Source organism: Acanthopagrus latus, chromosome 11 (genome assembly GCF_904848185.1).
Source record: "Acanthopagrus latus isolate v.2019 chromosome 11, fAcaLat1.1, whole genome shotgun sequence".
Lineage (NCBI taxonomy): Eukaryota > Metazoa > Chordata > Actinopteri > Spariformes > Sparidae > Acanthopagrus > Acanthopagrus latus.
This window is the reverse complement of record NC_051049.1, coordinates 14,487,908-14,504,382: the sequence shown is the minus strand read 5'-3', so window position 1 is coordinate 14,504,382 and position 16,475 is coordinate 14,487,908. Positions and strand designations below refer to the sequence as shown.

Below are 16,475 nucleotides of genomic sequence, written 5' to 3'. Positions count from 1 at the left end.
GCTGCATTTTTGCACTGAATGAGCACATATCTATCGGTAAACCCGGTTTTGATCTGTGTCACAATCATTGCCCGGTCTGTCGTCGATCCTGTACATGTGGGTACAGTGTGAACTACGAAGCTATCGTTTTGCATGGAGTAACATTGTTCCTTTGTAGCAGAGAAGGGGGAGTGTAGCAATCTGATTCTTGTGAAGTCAGCTCCTCCCATCGCTGCGGCTGCGCAGTACAATTTTTCACTCCTCTTTTTTTTTCAATTTTCACTCCTACTCTGGCTTCCGGACGCCAAGACAGACCGCTGCCGCCGAATTTAAAGAGACAGGCGATAGTTATTTTAAATACGATAAACGGCAACCATTGTCCCTTAGCTTATTTTCCGACGCTTCTTGCTCGAGCTTGTGTATTTCGATGGCGATGTTTAATCAAAGTCGCGGCGAGTAGCAGCTCGTCTGTCATCAGCCTCCACTCTGCTGGCTTTTCCGTCCCTTTGCGCTGTGCCGAGACTGTCCAGCTAGGCAAAGTAGGGTTGCTCGCTGGCAGGCTGGCTTCCCGACCGAGAGGAAGGTTTGTCGGCTAGCCAACAACTGGAGGTAACACCGAAGCTTCCCTCTCAAGTTGTTGTAGTGGCTCTCCGAGCCTCCTGTCGCCGGGGATAATGGCGAAGATTCAGGCGCACAGCACGGCGAAGCAAATAAACCAAATTCAAGACAAGCCTTTCGTTATAACACAAAAGCAAGTGCAGCAGCAGCACTTCCAGAAGCTGAAGGTAAGAAGACAACGGACACGACAAGGGAAAAGTCCCTCAGAGTCAGAACCATTTTGTTCGTCGGATCATTGCACTGGATTTGAGGCTTTTCTCTTTCTCTCCTAACGTCGAGAGTAGTGAAAGGATCGGCTGGCTAACGTCAGTTAGCTCGCTGGCCTATTAAAAGTAATTCGTCGCTAAACAGCCGAACATTGACATTTAAGGTTAGATGTGGAAGCTGTGTTTCATTGATGAATGTTACCAGTGACAGTGGAGGGACGCAGTTAGTGGTAGTTTCTTATTTACGGTGGCACGAAGAGCTACTGTGAGCAAACGTTAACTCAAACCTCGGTTGTGGGAAGTTCCTCCTTGTTCGTTTTTTCAGCCACCCTGAACAAAGTGGAGGACGTCAGCCAGGCTAGCCAAGAACGGCTATTTCAGTTGATTAGCAGCTTCATTAAACGTTTCTTTGTTTGAATATTATCATGGTGTTTTTGCCAACACGACACTGTTGGCGAGGGACCAGCTGTGACTAAACGTATTGTATAAATTTGTATGTGGGTAGGTGTTGTAAGTGTTCGTGGAGTTATTATCGTCAGTTGACTGGCTAACGCTAGCTTGAACAACCCCTCTATCGTTAGTGTGTTTGTGACAATGCTTTGTGTGAACACATATTTTTTGATCGTTAACCTAACCCAGCTCGGATGTCGTGGATAGAGACAGCCGAGGTCCAGTGAACAAAAAGCTGCTCGGTGCTTCTTGTATTCGCCCATTTATTTATTTATTTAGCGGTTACTTGTACAGCCCGTACAGCTAACTAGTGCATTTGTTGATATAGCACTTCAGTTCACAATGAAGAGAGCAAACGTCACCTGTTTGTATAAGCTGAGGTCCCAAAATGTCCACATGTAGGATGTGAGGAAATTCTGCAAAACAAATATTTTGATTCGTTAGTGGTAGTACTTACTATTATATACAGTCGTGAATCAAACGCAATGTGGTATATACGTATAGAGAAGCCATTGTCCAGTAAGTTTTTGGGGAGCTTGGTTTACATCAACAGCACAACAGGATTTTTGTCACAAGGCTCTTCCATAGCTCCAGGTTTGTGCAGCATTAATAATTGTTGTGTTTTTTCTCCCTCTGCGCTTAGGTTGAAGATGCCTTGTCATATCTGGACCAAGTCAAAATCCGTTTTGCCAATGATCCTGGCATATACAACAAGTTTCTCGACATCATGAAAGAGTTCAAGTCACAGAGGTATTTGTGCTATAAGTTTAAGAAATGTATTTTTAATGAGATGGTTTTTAATGCAGACTTTTGTGATACAGTAGCGCTTGTAGGTCAACTTTGATTATGTTGAAAAAACCCAACCACAAATTTTACGCCATTTATCAGTTGGTAGGAAATTGCAGATCCTTCACTGATTACCCAGTTTTTATTATCCTTCTGTTCTCATTTATTGCATATATCATCCACTCCACTAATATGTCTGTATGTGCCTGTCGTCATGATCAGCATTGACACACCAGGGGTGATAAACCGTGTTTCGCAACTCTTCCACGGACACCCAGACCTAGTCTTGGGCTTCAATGCCTTCCTACCACCGGGGTATCGGATAGAGGTCCCCAGGAATGGTGTGGCTTTCCTCCAATCTCCGTTCTCCGCACAGGTGAGACTGCTCTACTCACAACTGAAGTTGATAACTTCTCAAAACCTGAAACATTTAAAAGGTTCTGCAGGTGGAGCAGATACTGTGTTCAGGCCCAAATTATTTTTAAAGTTTTAAGAGAAAACAAAGTTCTGTTGAGGGCTCTGATTCAACATTAGGTTAGTTTTCACAAATATAAATCACAAGATTAATCAAGACATGAGGGGATTTTTTTCCTTGGTTATCACTGGAGAGTTTTACTTTCCTTTCGTTGGGGGAACTTTTGACTTGCCTTTTTTAAGATCCCACACATGCCATGCTGAGGTGTACACATTAATTTAGTTGCCAGTTTATTAAGAACACCAAGCAAAAATTACAAAGCACTATAAAGTGCCATGCACATCTATTTGAAATATTTCCAGCATTGCAACTTCGCAAAGATAGGAATTATTGCAGTTGTATTAAACTGCATTAGTTTAAGATTGTTGTACATCATAATCTGTCAACTGAGTGTATGTTATATGTATAATAATGAAATTGCAATCTATCACTTAAGACAAAATAAAGATTGTCTTGCAGAAAATAAATGTGATCCAGAGATCAGGTTGAGATTTGTCAGTTAAGTCAAGGGAACTTTAAGGAGCTCTTTTAAGATGTAAAAAAGTCTCTTGAAACAACCTTCACCAGTCATTCTTTGGCAGACCAACATGCCAGACTAAATAAAGGAATATACTTTTGCTCCAGAAAGACATTCCTCTCTGAAAATACCTTTATTGGTTTTTATGTGAAAGGACCAAATGCCAATAATGTTGTTTTTTCTTTGTGAGATTTTCTTGATTTGGAAGTGGAGGGCTAGAATAAGGAAAGTGACTGGACAGCCTGAGGACCAGGGGAGTTGTTGTTTGAGATTTGCACTAAAAGTGGTTGACATCCATTTTATGGTATATTGCTTAATATGTTTCAGATGTATGTTTTAGAAGTGGGGAAACCGTACCTGCTAATTAATTTAATACAAAAATCATCTTGGATTTAACATTGTTACGTTGATATTACTCAAGTAAATTGGACGCAGTTTATGCATGATGTTTCCAAATGGTGTGAGAGAAAAAAAAGTTTTTTGTTATAAACGATACATTTAAGCAAAAAACTTGCTCTGTCAAAAACACCACTTGCATAATGCACTATATTACTGTCAGCCATTTTATATAGAGCATGGATTTTCATCTCAAGCCAAAATTTCGAGATGATGTTTGGGTTCCGTCAATTCACATGGTGCTTTCAGGTTATTGTAATGAAAATGAAGTGTGTAGATGAATAAGTATAGTTTCAAATACGTGATGACATACTGGATGGATATCTTTATTGATTAATTAATGAATTATTAAGTGCTGGGGTTTGTTATTTATGTGACAACACTTTGAACACAACACAGAGGCTACTTGCTTCTTCGCAACCGGCAAACATTCATGTGGAACTACTTGAACGGGTAACAGAAACTCATGCTTCAGATTTTCAGCTTACTTTAACTACATCCGATTGAGTCGGGACATTAAAAAAAAAAAGGGAACACCCGTTAAGTTCGGATCAGACTCGGTTACTCCACTCTCAGACTTGGGAGGGTACGGACAAGAGAAATGCAGCCCGATCCACAGCCTTATCTGAGTTATCTGTGTGAGAAGTGTATGCTTATGGTGCCCTGAAAAAAATCCCAACAGAAAGAAAAGAGTGGGGTTGATTTAAAATACAGTGTTTTGTGCTGATTTCCTATGATACAATGAGAACATGCCGTTAATAAGATATCTTTGTTGTAGATTTGCTTCATTTCCACCATGTTCCATTTTTAAGACTTTGAATAGATGCAAAAAATAACGATGTAGGAGAATAAGAAATCACAATTTAGTGCTAATTATGGAGTCGAGAATGACTGAACAAGGGAGTGGTTTCAGACACGTGCTCAGAGACGAGTAGGGTTAATTTTGCTCAGCATTAACATTGCTTACAACCAGATTTCTGCTACTACCATCTGGGCTCAATTACTTGAATTAATTCACAGCCAACCATCCAGCTGAACTTCTCCTTCTGTCTATAATCTGTCCAGGTGTCCCCAGGGACGCAGGGGAAGAGTCTCACCACCTCTGCAGTGACCACGACCTCAGGTAGTGCCTCTGCCGCCAATATTGAAGCTGGACCTGCCCAGACCACTGAAGTCAAGGCGGCTTCATCAGAGCCCCCATCTTCCTCAACCCCAGCAGGACCTCTAGAGCCTCCAAGCAGGCTGTCTCTTCCCCTGACGAGCAGAGAGAGCCAGAATCAGGCGACCACATCCTCTGTATCCCCACCTGCCTCAGAGACGAGCCCAGTAGAGTTTGACAGTGCCATCAGCTACGTAAACAAGATCAAAAACCGTTTCCTGGACCACCCAGAGATTTACAGAGCCTTCCTAGAGATTCTCCACACGTATCAGGTACTGAGGAGATAAAACGTGGTGATTTAAGTTGCTTTTTAGTTGCATAATATAAGAAATATAGGATTTTTCGTAAACAGAGTTTACCTGCATCGCTTCTGTTCTGCCTTTAAGATTTTGACTTCTAGAATAAGCAAAACCAAGGTCTCACAGCATTAGTATTCTGCCCAGAATCTGAGTCCTTGGTAAACTGCTTTATTTTATTTTAAACTAAACAAATGAATGAAAGTTAATATCTAGTATCATATTTCCACAGCAGTTTTCTTCCTTGAAGGAAAGTGGTGGGGTTTGTGTCTCCTTCATCAAGATGATGTTGACCAAGGCCAAGCAATTTTAACTTGGCTCTACTTTTTAAAAATTAAGTTTGATGCCTCACCTCTGATCACCATTTCCCGCCTATCGACCCTCAGAAGGAGCAGCTGGAGGTGAAGGAGAGTCGAGGCAGCCGAGGCAGCAGTGGGATGACAGAAGATGAGGTGTTCTCTAAAGTTGCCAGCCTTTTCAAGGGGCAAGAAGACCTGCTGGCTGAGTTTGGACAATTCTTACCTGATGCCAAGAGATCATTGGTCAGTAAAGATGGAGCAGAGAGAGGCAAATAGTGCTGCACTTTCAAAAAACATTAACAATCTTCAAGTTTGTCACAGCTAGGGGCCTATCTCTGCACACACATTTTTTTTATGTCCAGTCAGTCTTTTGGACTGTTTGAAACACAAAACAAGCTTTTTTGATATGTCAACTGTGACTTTTGGAAATTGTAATTGACATGTTTCACTCCTTCCTGTTACTCTGACACCTTTCCCATGTGCCTTCTCGCCTGTAGTTCACAGGGAGCTCACTGACAGGGGGGAAAGAGACGCTGAAAAGGCCGGAGGAAGATGACACGATAACCAAACAGAATAAAAAGAGGCCCAGGCCCATCCTACTGCAGCACATGTCCCCACTGCTCAAGGTAATTTCTCTATTTAGAATAACTGCCTCAGGCAATGCGCCAATACATGTATGCATGTCCTTGATCTCTAAAACAACTCTTTGCATCGCTCTTAAAGCAACAATTCAAAAGCTCCAACTGCAATAACGCTAATGACTTTTTTTAAAAACGCACATATCAAGTATTGATTTCTTTTTTTTTTTCCTTTTTATAGAAAAAAATGAAGTATTCCTGTACCAAAGATCAGTCCTTTGCTTCAGTTGGCAAACATGGAGTCTTAAGAGAATTCTCCTTCTTTGATAAGGTGAGGAATCATTTTCCATGTTGGATTTCCTTCTGCCTTTCTTCATACTGTTTATTTGGCTCACTTGCTTTCTTCTTACCCTCTTATCTCTATTGCCGTCTTTTTACTTTGTATTTTTAATCTCTATTTGATAACATCATTGGTTGGATTTCCCTGTCAACCCTCACGTCATTCAGGTTCGTCGCCTGTTTAAAAGTCAGGAAGTGTACGAGAACTTCCTGCGGTGCATCGCCTTGTTTAACCAGGAAGTAGTTTCGGGAGCGGAGCTGCTACAGCTTGTCACTCCTTTCCTGGGGTGAGTGGATGGAAAGATAATTGAACAGAATAAATGTGTGAAATCAGAGACATGGATCCAGTAGCTGCAGGGAGCTGACAGGAGGTTGTAGACGTACTGTCTGGACTTGTAGAGGAGCCAGTTTGGTATTACTGCAGGAAAGGGCAACAATTGTTTTAAAACGCTGACATTTAAAAAGGCTTTCAACACCATTGACGACTATTATGTAAGGGTTATAATGCAGACTTTTATCCACATTACATTCTTATCAGTAGGATTATTCAGATGGGTGACATTTGTTTTTTGCTCAGCTGTTGTCTTCCTGATTTATGTCATTCCTGATTCCATCCATCTTCTTACAGGAAGTTTCCTGAACTGTACACACAGTTCAAGTCATTTCTGGGGGACAAAGAGCTCTCTCATGCTGTGTCAGGGCTGTCGGATCGCTACATGGAGGGGGGAGGGGGCCGGGAGGTGGATTATGCCTCCTGCAAGCGCCTGGGGTCCAGCTACAGAGCACTGCCCAAGACCTACCAGCAGCCTAAATGCAGTGGGCGCACTGCCCTATGCAAGGAGGTACACCCACTTACATTTATCAAAAGTATTGTCACCAGATCACTACACCACTTAAAGGTGCCCAGTGGAGTTGTCTTGTAAACAAAACTTTATGTTTACACTCAGTGTTACCATTTGTATCATTGATGAGTGTGATAAATGGATTAACAAGAAATATTTGCAAAGCATATTTTTCCTTTGTTTACATCCTTGCAGTTTTCATCTGGTTCTTTTCTAGCCTAAATAGTGATAAAAGATATAAACTTAATGAAACGTATCCCAATTGATGATCACTAACTTTTACTTTTGTGTCTGTGTGTGTGTAGGTATTGAACGACACCTGGGTGTCCTTCCCCTCTTGGTCAGAAGACTCCACATTTGTCAGCTCGAAGAAGACTCCTTATGAGGAACAGCTGCATCGTTGCGAGGATGAAAGATTTGAGGTACATACATCCTTATCAGTTTGTTTACACTTCTTGCAGAGCCTGAAGGTTTATAAACATAACAACTTATTCAATGTGTTTTTCAGCTCTTTCTGTCCCTTCTGTCATAAAGAGGTAATAATAACACATACATCAATTGCCACTAAACTGTAGCTGATGAGAGCTTTATGTCTGTAACTAGTTGGATGTGGTTCTGGAGACAAACCTGGCAACCATCAGGGTGCTAGAGAGCGTCCAGAAGAAGCTCTCCCGACTTTCACCCGAGGACCAGGACCGATTCAGATTAGACGACTGCCTGGGCGGCACCTCTGAGGTCATCCAACGGCGGGCTGTGTACCGTATCTATGGTGACAAAGCCCCTGAGATCATTGAGGGACTGAAGAGGAGTCCGGCTACCGCTGTGCCTGTGGTGCTCAAGAGGTCTGGACTGTCTTTTCATTTCAAATGTTATTCACAGAAAAAAACTTTTAACAGAAGACATACAGTGGCTTGATTCTTATGTCTATGATCTAAATGCACAGTCATTACCATAACTGTTAATTAGGTATATAGATATCATTCTCAACTTTTCGAAATTGTTTTTCCTCTTTGTTTGTGGAAGACTTAGGTACCCTTATTTGGATGAGAGTTTGGGGTTCACCTAAGGAAATTTAAGGGTTTTTAATAAAAAAAAAACAACAACAACAAATCACTTTGGTACATTTTTGTATTTGTATATTAAAAGTTGGAAAAGCTAGAGCAGAATGATAAACAACACACTGACAGCTTAATGATGAATCTTGCTTAAGACAGCCACTGGGGACTAACCAGCACTGTCAGATCTGGGAAAAGTAATTTAGTTTTGATGGTCTCCACATTTAGCTTAGGTTGTGCTTTAAATGGCTGGGGTGTTGAACTTCAGCCTTATAATACTAGTGAAACTCTGCATTTTTAGTTTACATTAGGTGGACAGGTTAAGTTTAACATAAGTGACAGTATGACAGAAATGTTGATTTGCAGATAGTACCAGTAAGGTCCTTGTATCAACAGGCAGTGATCTTTGCACGTCCTGCCAACAAAGTTGAACCATTCCAGCAACAGTAAAAACAGTGTTTTTAAAGTGTTTGTGGTTTCAGTGTACTGTCCTTAGGCACTTGGAAATGTGTGTTTTACACTTGGCAGGCTTCCACATTTAGAATGAATTCTGAAAAACTGACGTGTTGCACCTCTTGCACAGATCCTCACATAGCCTCACAATCAAAGTCCCTGACAGACAGGTTAACATAATGGATGTATAGATGTGGTTTGTTTGGGAAGTGTCTACATTTAAGGTGTGTTTTGTCTGCAGATTGAAAGCCAAGGAGGAGGAGTGGAGAGAGGCCCAACAGGGATTTAATAAGATATGGAGGGAGCAGTACGAGAAGGCTTACCTGAAGTCCCTTGACCACCAAGGAGTCAACTTCAAACAGAATGACATGAAGGCCCTGAGGTCGAAGAGTCTTCTCAATGAGATTGAGAGTGTCTATGATGAGGTGCAAACATTCTTCCTGTCCTCCAACACAAGAGCTTTCATAATTATGTGTTGAGTATCAGAGCCATATTGCAGGTTGGACATAATAAAACACTGTATTATACTTTAAAGTGCTAATAATCCACTTAACCCCTCTTTTTAACTTGGAATTCAAACCCAGAGCTAACTGAACAAAACAAATTGAAAAAAATTCACAAGAAATCACATAATTCCGGTGGTCTTTGTGTGTTGATTGTGTGAGTTTACACCCAACATTTATAACACTGTCATTTATATCACATTTAGTATTTATGTAAGAAAGTTTGTTTTCTTGTTTTCGGCTTTTGTTATTAGAGCTTAAAAGTTCAGTCATGACATTGATTAAATAATCTGAACTCCAGGGCCTTTATCGCCTGGCCTGTATCAACAGATTGAGTTGCTCATTTGCCCTGAAATGACAGAAGTTTAAACTTTCTTTTTTCTCAACACTGAACCACAACAATCAGCTGGAATCATAGGTTTGAATATTATGTACAGCTCATAATTATACTTTGACCTGTATTGACATTGTTTGGTCATTTCCTTGCATGTTGTTTTGGAGTATACATTAGGTATTGCTTTTGGTACAGGAAAGCTTTGTAGTTGTGAGGGAATTGATCATTTTCCCCCAAGCCCTGCCCAACTCTCATTACATCATCCATCAGTGAGTGTTTATTGGTCTAGTGTGAAGCAGTGCATTCTGATTGTTGAAGGCATTTTATCCTTTGAGAGAAACCAAGACCATAGCCCCTTTTCTGTTTGCTCTGGTCATGTAGCACCAGTTTAAAAACATTTTGGCTTTCTACTGCATAGGCAGCCAAGTTTTTGCAAGGGGCATCATTCCAGCGGTGATGTACTACTTCAGTGATTTGTCACAGTGTGTCTCTCTGTTGCCTACATTAATGCAGGTTTTTCTGTGTATCTCAGCGTCAGGAGCAGAGCACAGAAGAGGGTGGAGTTGGCCAGCAGAGCCGTAATGGCTCTGGTGCGGCCTCATCCAGTGAACCTCACATGTTGTTCACATATGAGGACAAACAGATCCTGGAGGATGCTGCCTCGCTCATCATCTACCACGTCAAACGCCAGCCCACCATCCACAAAGACGACAAGGACCACATCAAGCGCATCATCCAGCACTTTGTCCCCGACCTGTTCTTCTCCCGCCGCGGGGAGCTCAGTGATACTGAAGAATGGACAGATGAGGAGGCTGAGCCTGAGGAGGGTGGAGAGAGAGGAGCAGCAGGAGGAGGCGGAGGAGGAGCAGCAGCAGCAGCAGCAGTAGTAGCAGTGGGAGGAGGAGGAGGAAATGGTAATTCTAATAATGCACCAGGAGCAGCAGCAGCTACAGGTAGTCAGCCTCAACCCCAGCCTTCCCAGTCACAGTCTCAGGCCCAGTCCCAGCCCCAGCAGCAGCAGCTCAACGGGGAGTCCAGGAGGAGGCGCTGCAGCCCCTCCCAACCTGCAGACACAGAGGCCTCAACCACCTCCAGTAGCATGAGCCAGCCTGGAGGGACCGCCTCATCCACCCCTGGATCAACACCTATGGAGACGGGCTCAGGTGCAACTGGGGAGAAGGTGGACCTACGTGACCCTGAAGCAGAGCACCAGAAGGACCTGGATGGCGTCTACAACCTTTTCTTTGTCAACAACAACTGGTATTTCTTCCTGCGGCTGCACCAGACCCTGTGTTCACGGCTGCTGCGGGTTTACCGGCAGGCAGAACGTCAGCTGCTGGAGCACCGAGCGGAGCAGAGCAGGGAGAGGCTGCTCATGGCAGAGGGACGGAGAGAAAAAGCATGTGACCTTGCTATGGAGCTCCGCCTCAAACAGCCAAGTAAGTTCAGCTACTGGTCAGTTCTGCAAGTGTTTATGATTCAAGTTGGTACAGCCAGCTGTCACATCTGACTCAATATGGACAAATAATCTCAGTGTAGGAGGTTTTGTTTTTAGATCCTGGAGCTATAATCAAGAGGTGTTGATGAGTTAATTAGTCTTAATTAATAAGCACTGATTCACCAAGTTAATTTAAGTCACACTGGTTCTGATGCCAGTTCACCCAAATGAGGCCACGATTCAGTGTTCTGTGAGTCAGGCTACATAATGAAAGGAAACGCATGCTTGAAAAGTATTACAGATGTGTTGAGAGACTGATGTTGTTCTTTTGTTTTCCTTGCCGGCATTTGAAACAGCATGATGTTGAAGATTTAAAATGTCAGGAATCCAAACAAGAGACACACTGTTCAGTAGGTTTTTATTTGACTCAATCTACTGGGAAGCACAGTATAGTGTTGTTTGGCTTTTTGTTTTATTTGAGCAGGAATCTTACAAAGTTTAGTAAAACTGAATATCAGCATCAAGGCTATTCAGAGCAATTTTTAAGCTTGTTGTATTTTGGATAGTTACTTTAGATTAGCCTATTAGTTCCAGCCTTGCAGTAAGATTCAGGCTCTAACACTTCTTAATATTGATTAATCTGCCCTGCATGTTTCAATTAATCAGGTGATCATAAAATGGTGGAAAATGCAATCACAAAACACATGGCAAGGTCATTAAATGTTTGGTCCTACCAAATAGGGCCAATAATGGATTGCTGGGGCTGGTGTTGTAACCCACATTGGGATGTAAAAGATTTCCAGTATCAATATATCAACAGATATTTTAAGGCCAAGGGAAAGCAGCAAACTGTCAGTTTTGAGAATCTTAGAACCATCAAATATTTGGTATATCTACTTAAATTAGAGAAATCATCTATGAAATGGATCGACCTTGCAGCTCGATCGCAGGGGAGCACAAATGCATACCAGGCAACAGTTTGAACTAATGATATCAACTCTTTGTTAAAGACCTGGTTTTAGTTCAAAACTGAGTTTGAACTTTAGTATTTTCTTCGTCCTGGAGGAAAAGACGATGTGTCCAAATCCTGTTCCGTCCCTCCTGACACAACACACTCTGACACTCGTTCCACACAGATGTGTCTAAAAATGACCAGACCTTTGTTACAGGGTTAGGGTTAGGGTCATGTTATTGAATTGTGTGAAATTCTAATTTTACAGTGTGTTTCCTTTGGACGCCTGTGGCTGTAACTTCAGGCTAAAACATCAGATGATAAATCAAAGAGTGAGGAAGGAAGATGGTGAATGTGACTGAGCATAATGTAAAACTTGGATACTTTACCTCATCCATGAGCCTGGTTTTTGAGTATCAATTTTCATCTGCAACGGCGGTTGTTAAAAGTGTCTCCCATGATCCCAAGCTACTTCAGAAGATCGTCAAACTTGTGATGCCAAGAAATGCAAAGTATGTATTCTCTGCCACAACCAGCGTTTGTTGTAACAGTTGTGACACCCTTTTGTTTCCACAGGTGAAGTGGAATTAGAGGAGTACTACCCGGCCTTCCTGGATATGGTGCGCAGCCTGCTGGATGGCAACCTGGACTCCACCCAGTATGAAGACACACTGAGAGAGATGTTCACCATCCACGCATACATCGGCTTCACCATCGACAAGGTCATCCACAACATCATCCGGCAGGTAAGAAAAGCCAAACGTCACCTCATATCAGACAATAGAGACCCCGCGCGACACGAACGTTGTCACATGCTGACCAACACTGTCTCTGACTTCAGCTGCAGCACCTTGTGAGCGACGAGGTGTGTCTGCAGGTGGTTGATGTTTACCTGGCTGAGAGGAAGAGAGGGGCAGCAGGGGGAAACCTGTCCTCTCAGTGCGTCAGAGCAGCGTGGGAGACCAGCTACCAGTGGAAGGCAGAGAGAGTCATGGCTGAGGAGAACTGCTTCAAGGTGAGCAAAGTCCTGCTGGACGTGGGACTGCATTACATATTTGCGAATCTATTTCCTATTGTGAACCTCCACCTTCGCTGAAGTGGAGATATGCTGTTAAAAGTTCACTATGTAGTTTTGAGGAAGACATTTTAATCAGAAGAGGAAGATCTTCATTGACTGTTTTGTTATGCCTAAACACACTAAATAAACAAACCCTTTGTTTTCATGACTGAATCAACTGGATAAACACACTGACCATTTAAAGGACAACACAGTTTCATACTGTTTTACTTTGTTTATATGATTCTACCTTCAAACAGTGTTCTTGGGACATTTTTTTCCCTCTGAGAACAGCTTGTTTTTCTTGGTTTGTACCAATTTTTCTTATTAATATTGTATTCAAATTCTGAGTTTACACAGTGCACCTTTAACACTTGTTCAGTAAGTTCAGAGGAAAATGAACAATTCTGTCAACATTAAAACAAAGCTTATCAGTAACATTTATGATGAAGTGTTTTTTAATGATAATGATCAGAGAGCTGCGTCCTGCTGCACTGAAAGTTAATCATTTCCTTTCAGAACAAGTTTTCTTTAGGAGGATGTTGCTGCAGTGCTACAGAATTAGCGAGCTAGAGTTTGACCTGACATTTAACATTTCTTTGCTTTCTGTGTTATCAGGTGATGTTTATCCAAAACAAGGGTCATGTGACAATGACCATCGAGCTGCTTGACACAGAGGAGGCTCAAGCTGACGACCCGTTAGATGTACAGGTAAACACAAATTCATAAACCACCAAAATGTTCGTTGTCGGACATACTATGATCACTTTAAAGATTTATTAATCTTATTGGATGTTATTTATGTCATCACTGTCTTCTCCCTCAGTGCCTGTCGAGCTACATGGAGCAGTTTGTAGGAACAGAGTCCAGTCTGTGTTCTCAAGCTGAAGGCTACTTCTTCAAACCCGTTTTTCTGCCCAGGTATAACAATTTATCATGATTATTTTAAAAATAAATCTGACTTTTTAAAAAAGTTGAAGCTGTGTGTATATATACGTTTTTTTAGCCAGTGAGGGAATAAAACTACAGGTTTTTATTAAAAGATAGATTTAACAAGGCTTGTTTATTGTGAGTTAAGCAAACGGCCTCTAAGTATATTTACTTTTGAAGGCAGTGGGATAATGAAGGCACTGCAGCGGTGCATGTGTCAAGAGAGGAGAGCGAAGAATATGCAGCTGGTACTGGAGTAAGCTGCTTTAATTGTTCAATATTGATTATTTATCAGTATGTTGATACTTTTGACAGTGGACAAAATATTCAAAACATCCAATCCATCATCACCAAAAGAAAAATTGGATTCCCGCAAGCTGTCTGCACAAAGTTAAATGAAAATGCAAAGTTTCATAAGACTAAAATGTGGAATTATTAGTGAATTTTTTTGCCGACAGTGTGCAGAAGTTCATGCCTTGCTGTGCATACTTACTTCCTATGCACCTCTTATTAATCGCAAAAGGATCAAAATCAATATGACTAAGTGCAATATCCAATCGCTCGCAAGAATTGAAGTATTTTTTTAAAGGTGTAATGTGTCACAAAAGTGTTTTAATGAAACTGTGTAGTGCTGCAGAGATGCTCTTGACCATATTGTACATTTACAAATAAACAAAGAAACATCTGCCCCAGATGTTGTATGTACAATGGTGTTAATATGTATCAAAATTCAAAATCAATTTAGGCAGAGTTCCACTCACAGGTAGAAACAGCAGATGTGAACATGGAAATATTTAAAGTTGTTGTCCTGTTTTCTTTTTCTGTCGAGGCGTAGTTCTCACCGTTGCCTTCTTTTGAGCCAGGAAAAATCCTGTTACATTTCAGGAATTTGACTAAGAGCCTGGAAATGTTTCAGTTCAAATTCAGTTGTTCTCAAAATAATCCAACATGAAAAGGTCTAACAAATGTGTCACTTCTTCTAGGAACCTGCGTCGTTTCCGTCGCTGGCAGGTGCGGCAGGTGGAGGCGATGCGCTGCAGGAGAGAGTGGCACCGCCAGCTGGGAGTGGAGAACGCCGGCAGTCTGGACTGTCGATTCAAACTTAACACTCACAAGATGGTGTTTGTCATGAACTCTGAGGATTACATGTACCGCAGAGGAGCGCTGGTCAAGGCCAGGAAGGTATGTCACAAGACGTGATGTGGAGATTCTGTGTGATGATGTGTGTGTGGGGGGATAATCACTACTCGTATTTCTGCTTGTTAAATCCTGTTTGGACGAAGCTTTGACTCTTCCTCTTCTCTCTCCGCAGTCGCAGCATAGAGTGGCAGTGAGCCAGCACGACCGCTTTGACAAGTGGCACCAGGGCTGGCTGGCCAATCACGTGGCGACCTCGGCTGAACGCTCGGTGCAGAAGTGGCTAATGGGCGAGGAGGAGGAGGACATGATCCCCTGCAAGACGACCTGCCTGTCGACTGAGGTGAAAGGGCAAGCAGTGAACAGATACCAGGTTTATTACAGCGGTAGCAAAGCCCCGGCCTCACCGTAGAGGCCTGCAGAGAGATGGACACAGCGCACACACACACACACACACACAGACACGCACACTCACACAGACACACACACACACACACACACACAGAGGTTAATGCATGGACGTACAGGACATTCATACACTAAACATAAACAGCTGCAGTCCCTCTTCTCCACATTCCTCCACGACATGTTCACTCATTCACTTCCACTCATAGATGAGGAAACTGGCAGTAACACAGTGCAGACTGTTGACACCAGTGGACAGTGGGTCAGTGAATAAGTGCACAGCGAGTGACGACGTGGAGAAACGAGGACCAACACAGACACTGATGTAATCAATGATAGAGAGCTCGGCCCCAATCGATGGGACGAGTCGGACACAACGGCACAAACGGAGCATCATCATCATTATTCTAGCTTCTCCGGTGGCACTAAGAGTTGATTGATGGACAGAGACGGTTGATCAGGTGAGACGTTATGAGATCATGGAATTTGTTTCAGAAATGTGAATGTCTGTTTCTTTTTCTTTATTTTTTAAGTCAAGTGTAGTTTTTAGCTTCTAAAGCCAGAGAGCCTTCTGTTTGTTTGTTGGTTGGTTGGTTTATGCGTGTTTATATGGAGAGATAATGGTAAAAACGTGTGTATGTATGTGTATCCTGCTCTTCATTTTGTCTGTTTGTATACAGGCTCTACAACTCTAGTAATTGCATTATTACTGTATGTGCATATATACAACAGGGGTCCTGTATTTTTATATATGCATCTACTCGAGTTGATCGATGCATCTTAAGATCACGTGGTTCTTTACAGTGTTTGCTGTCAGCCAACGATGTTGATGTTTGCATTTCGTTTTTTTGTATTTTTTCCCTTTTTTGTGTTGTAGCTAAACAAGATATCACCAGGGCAACATGGAGTCCTTAAAATTAATTGGTTTAATATGGATGAAGCAGTCAAATTATGTATCATATTCATGATACTAAATGTTTACTTTGTATTGTCTTTTTTTTGCATACTGACATTGAAAATAAAAGCAAAATATCAGTGTTAAAATAGAATGTATAACATTTATCCTGTATCAGTTATCACAAAATAAACAACCTAGTTGTGACCTTCTTAGATGTTGACTGGCAGGTTGTTTGTTCAGAGACATACAGGAGACTCGCTGGACACAACTTGCTGAATTGAAACATTGTTTTGGCTTAAAATAACGGCTTCAAAATCATAATGATGGTTCAGTGTCTTAAAATAGGGTGAATGGTGTCTCTGTCTCAGCCACT

General features: G+C 42.0%; 1 protein-coding gene across 2 annotated transcripts; it reads left to right on the top strand.

The window, feature by feature from the left end:
- The first annotated feature begins 252 nt into the window (after nt 1-252).
- Nucleotides 253-16,314, top strand: sin3b (SIN3 transcription regulator family member B). Of its 2 annotated transcripts, none has more exons than XM_037114676.1 (19): nt 253-764; nt 1,897-2,003; nt 2,262-2,415; nt 4,493-4,858; nt 5,269-5,424; nt 5,679-5,807; nt 6,001-6,090; nt 6,267-6,385; nt 6,727-6,940; nt 7,246-7,362; nt 7,544-7,782; nt 8,690-8,873; nt 9,818-10,724; nt 12,252-12,421; nt 12,517-12,690; nt 13,351-13,443; nt 13,559-13,653; nt 14,646-14,844; nt 14,975-16,314. In XM_037114676.1, the coding sequence occupies exons 1-19, from the start codon at nt 654-656 to the stop codon at nt 15,209-15,211; spliced, it is 3,861 nt and encodes a 1,286-aa protein (XP_036970571.1). In that variant the 5' UTR covers nt 253-653; the 3' UTR covers nt 15,212-16,314. The 2 variants fall into 2 exon arrangements, with proteins under 2 accessions (XP_036970571.1, XP_036970572.1); XM_037114677.1 differs by lacking the exon at nt 253-764 and adding an exon at nt 1,281-1,304.
- Nucleotides 16,315-16,475: the final 161 nt, after the last annotated feature.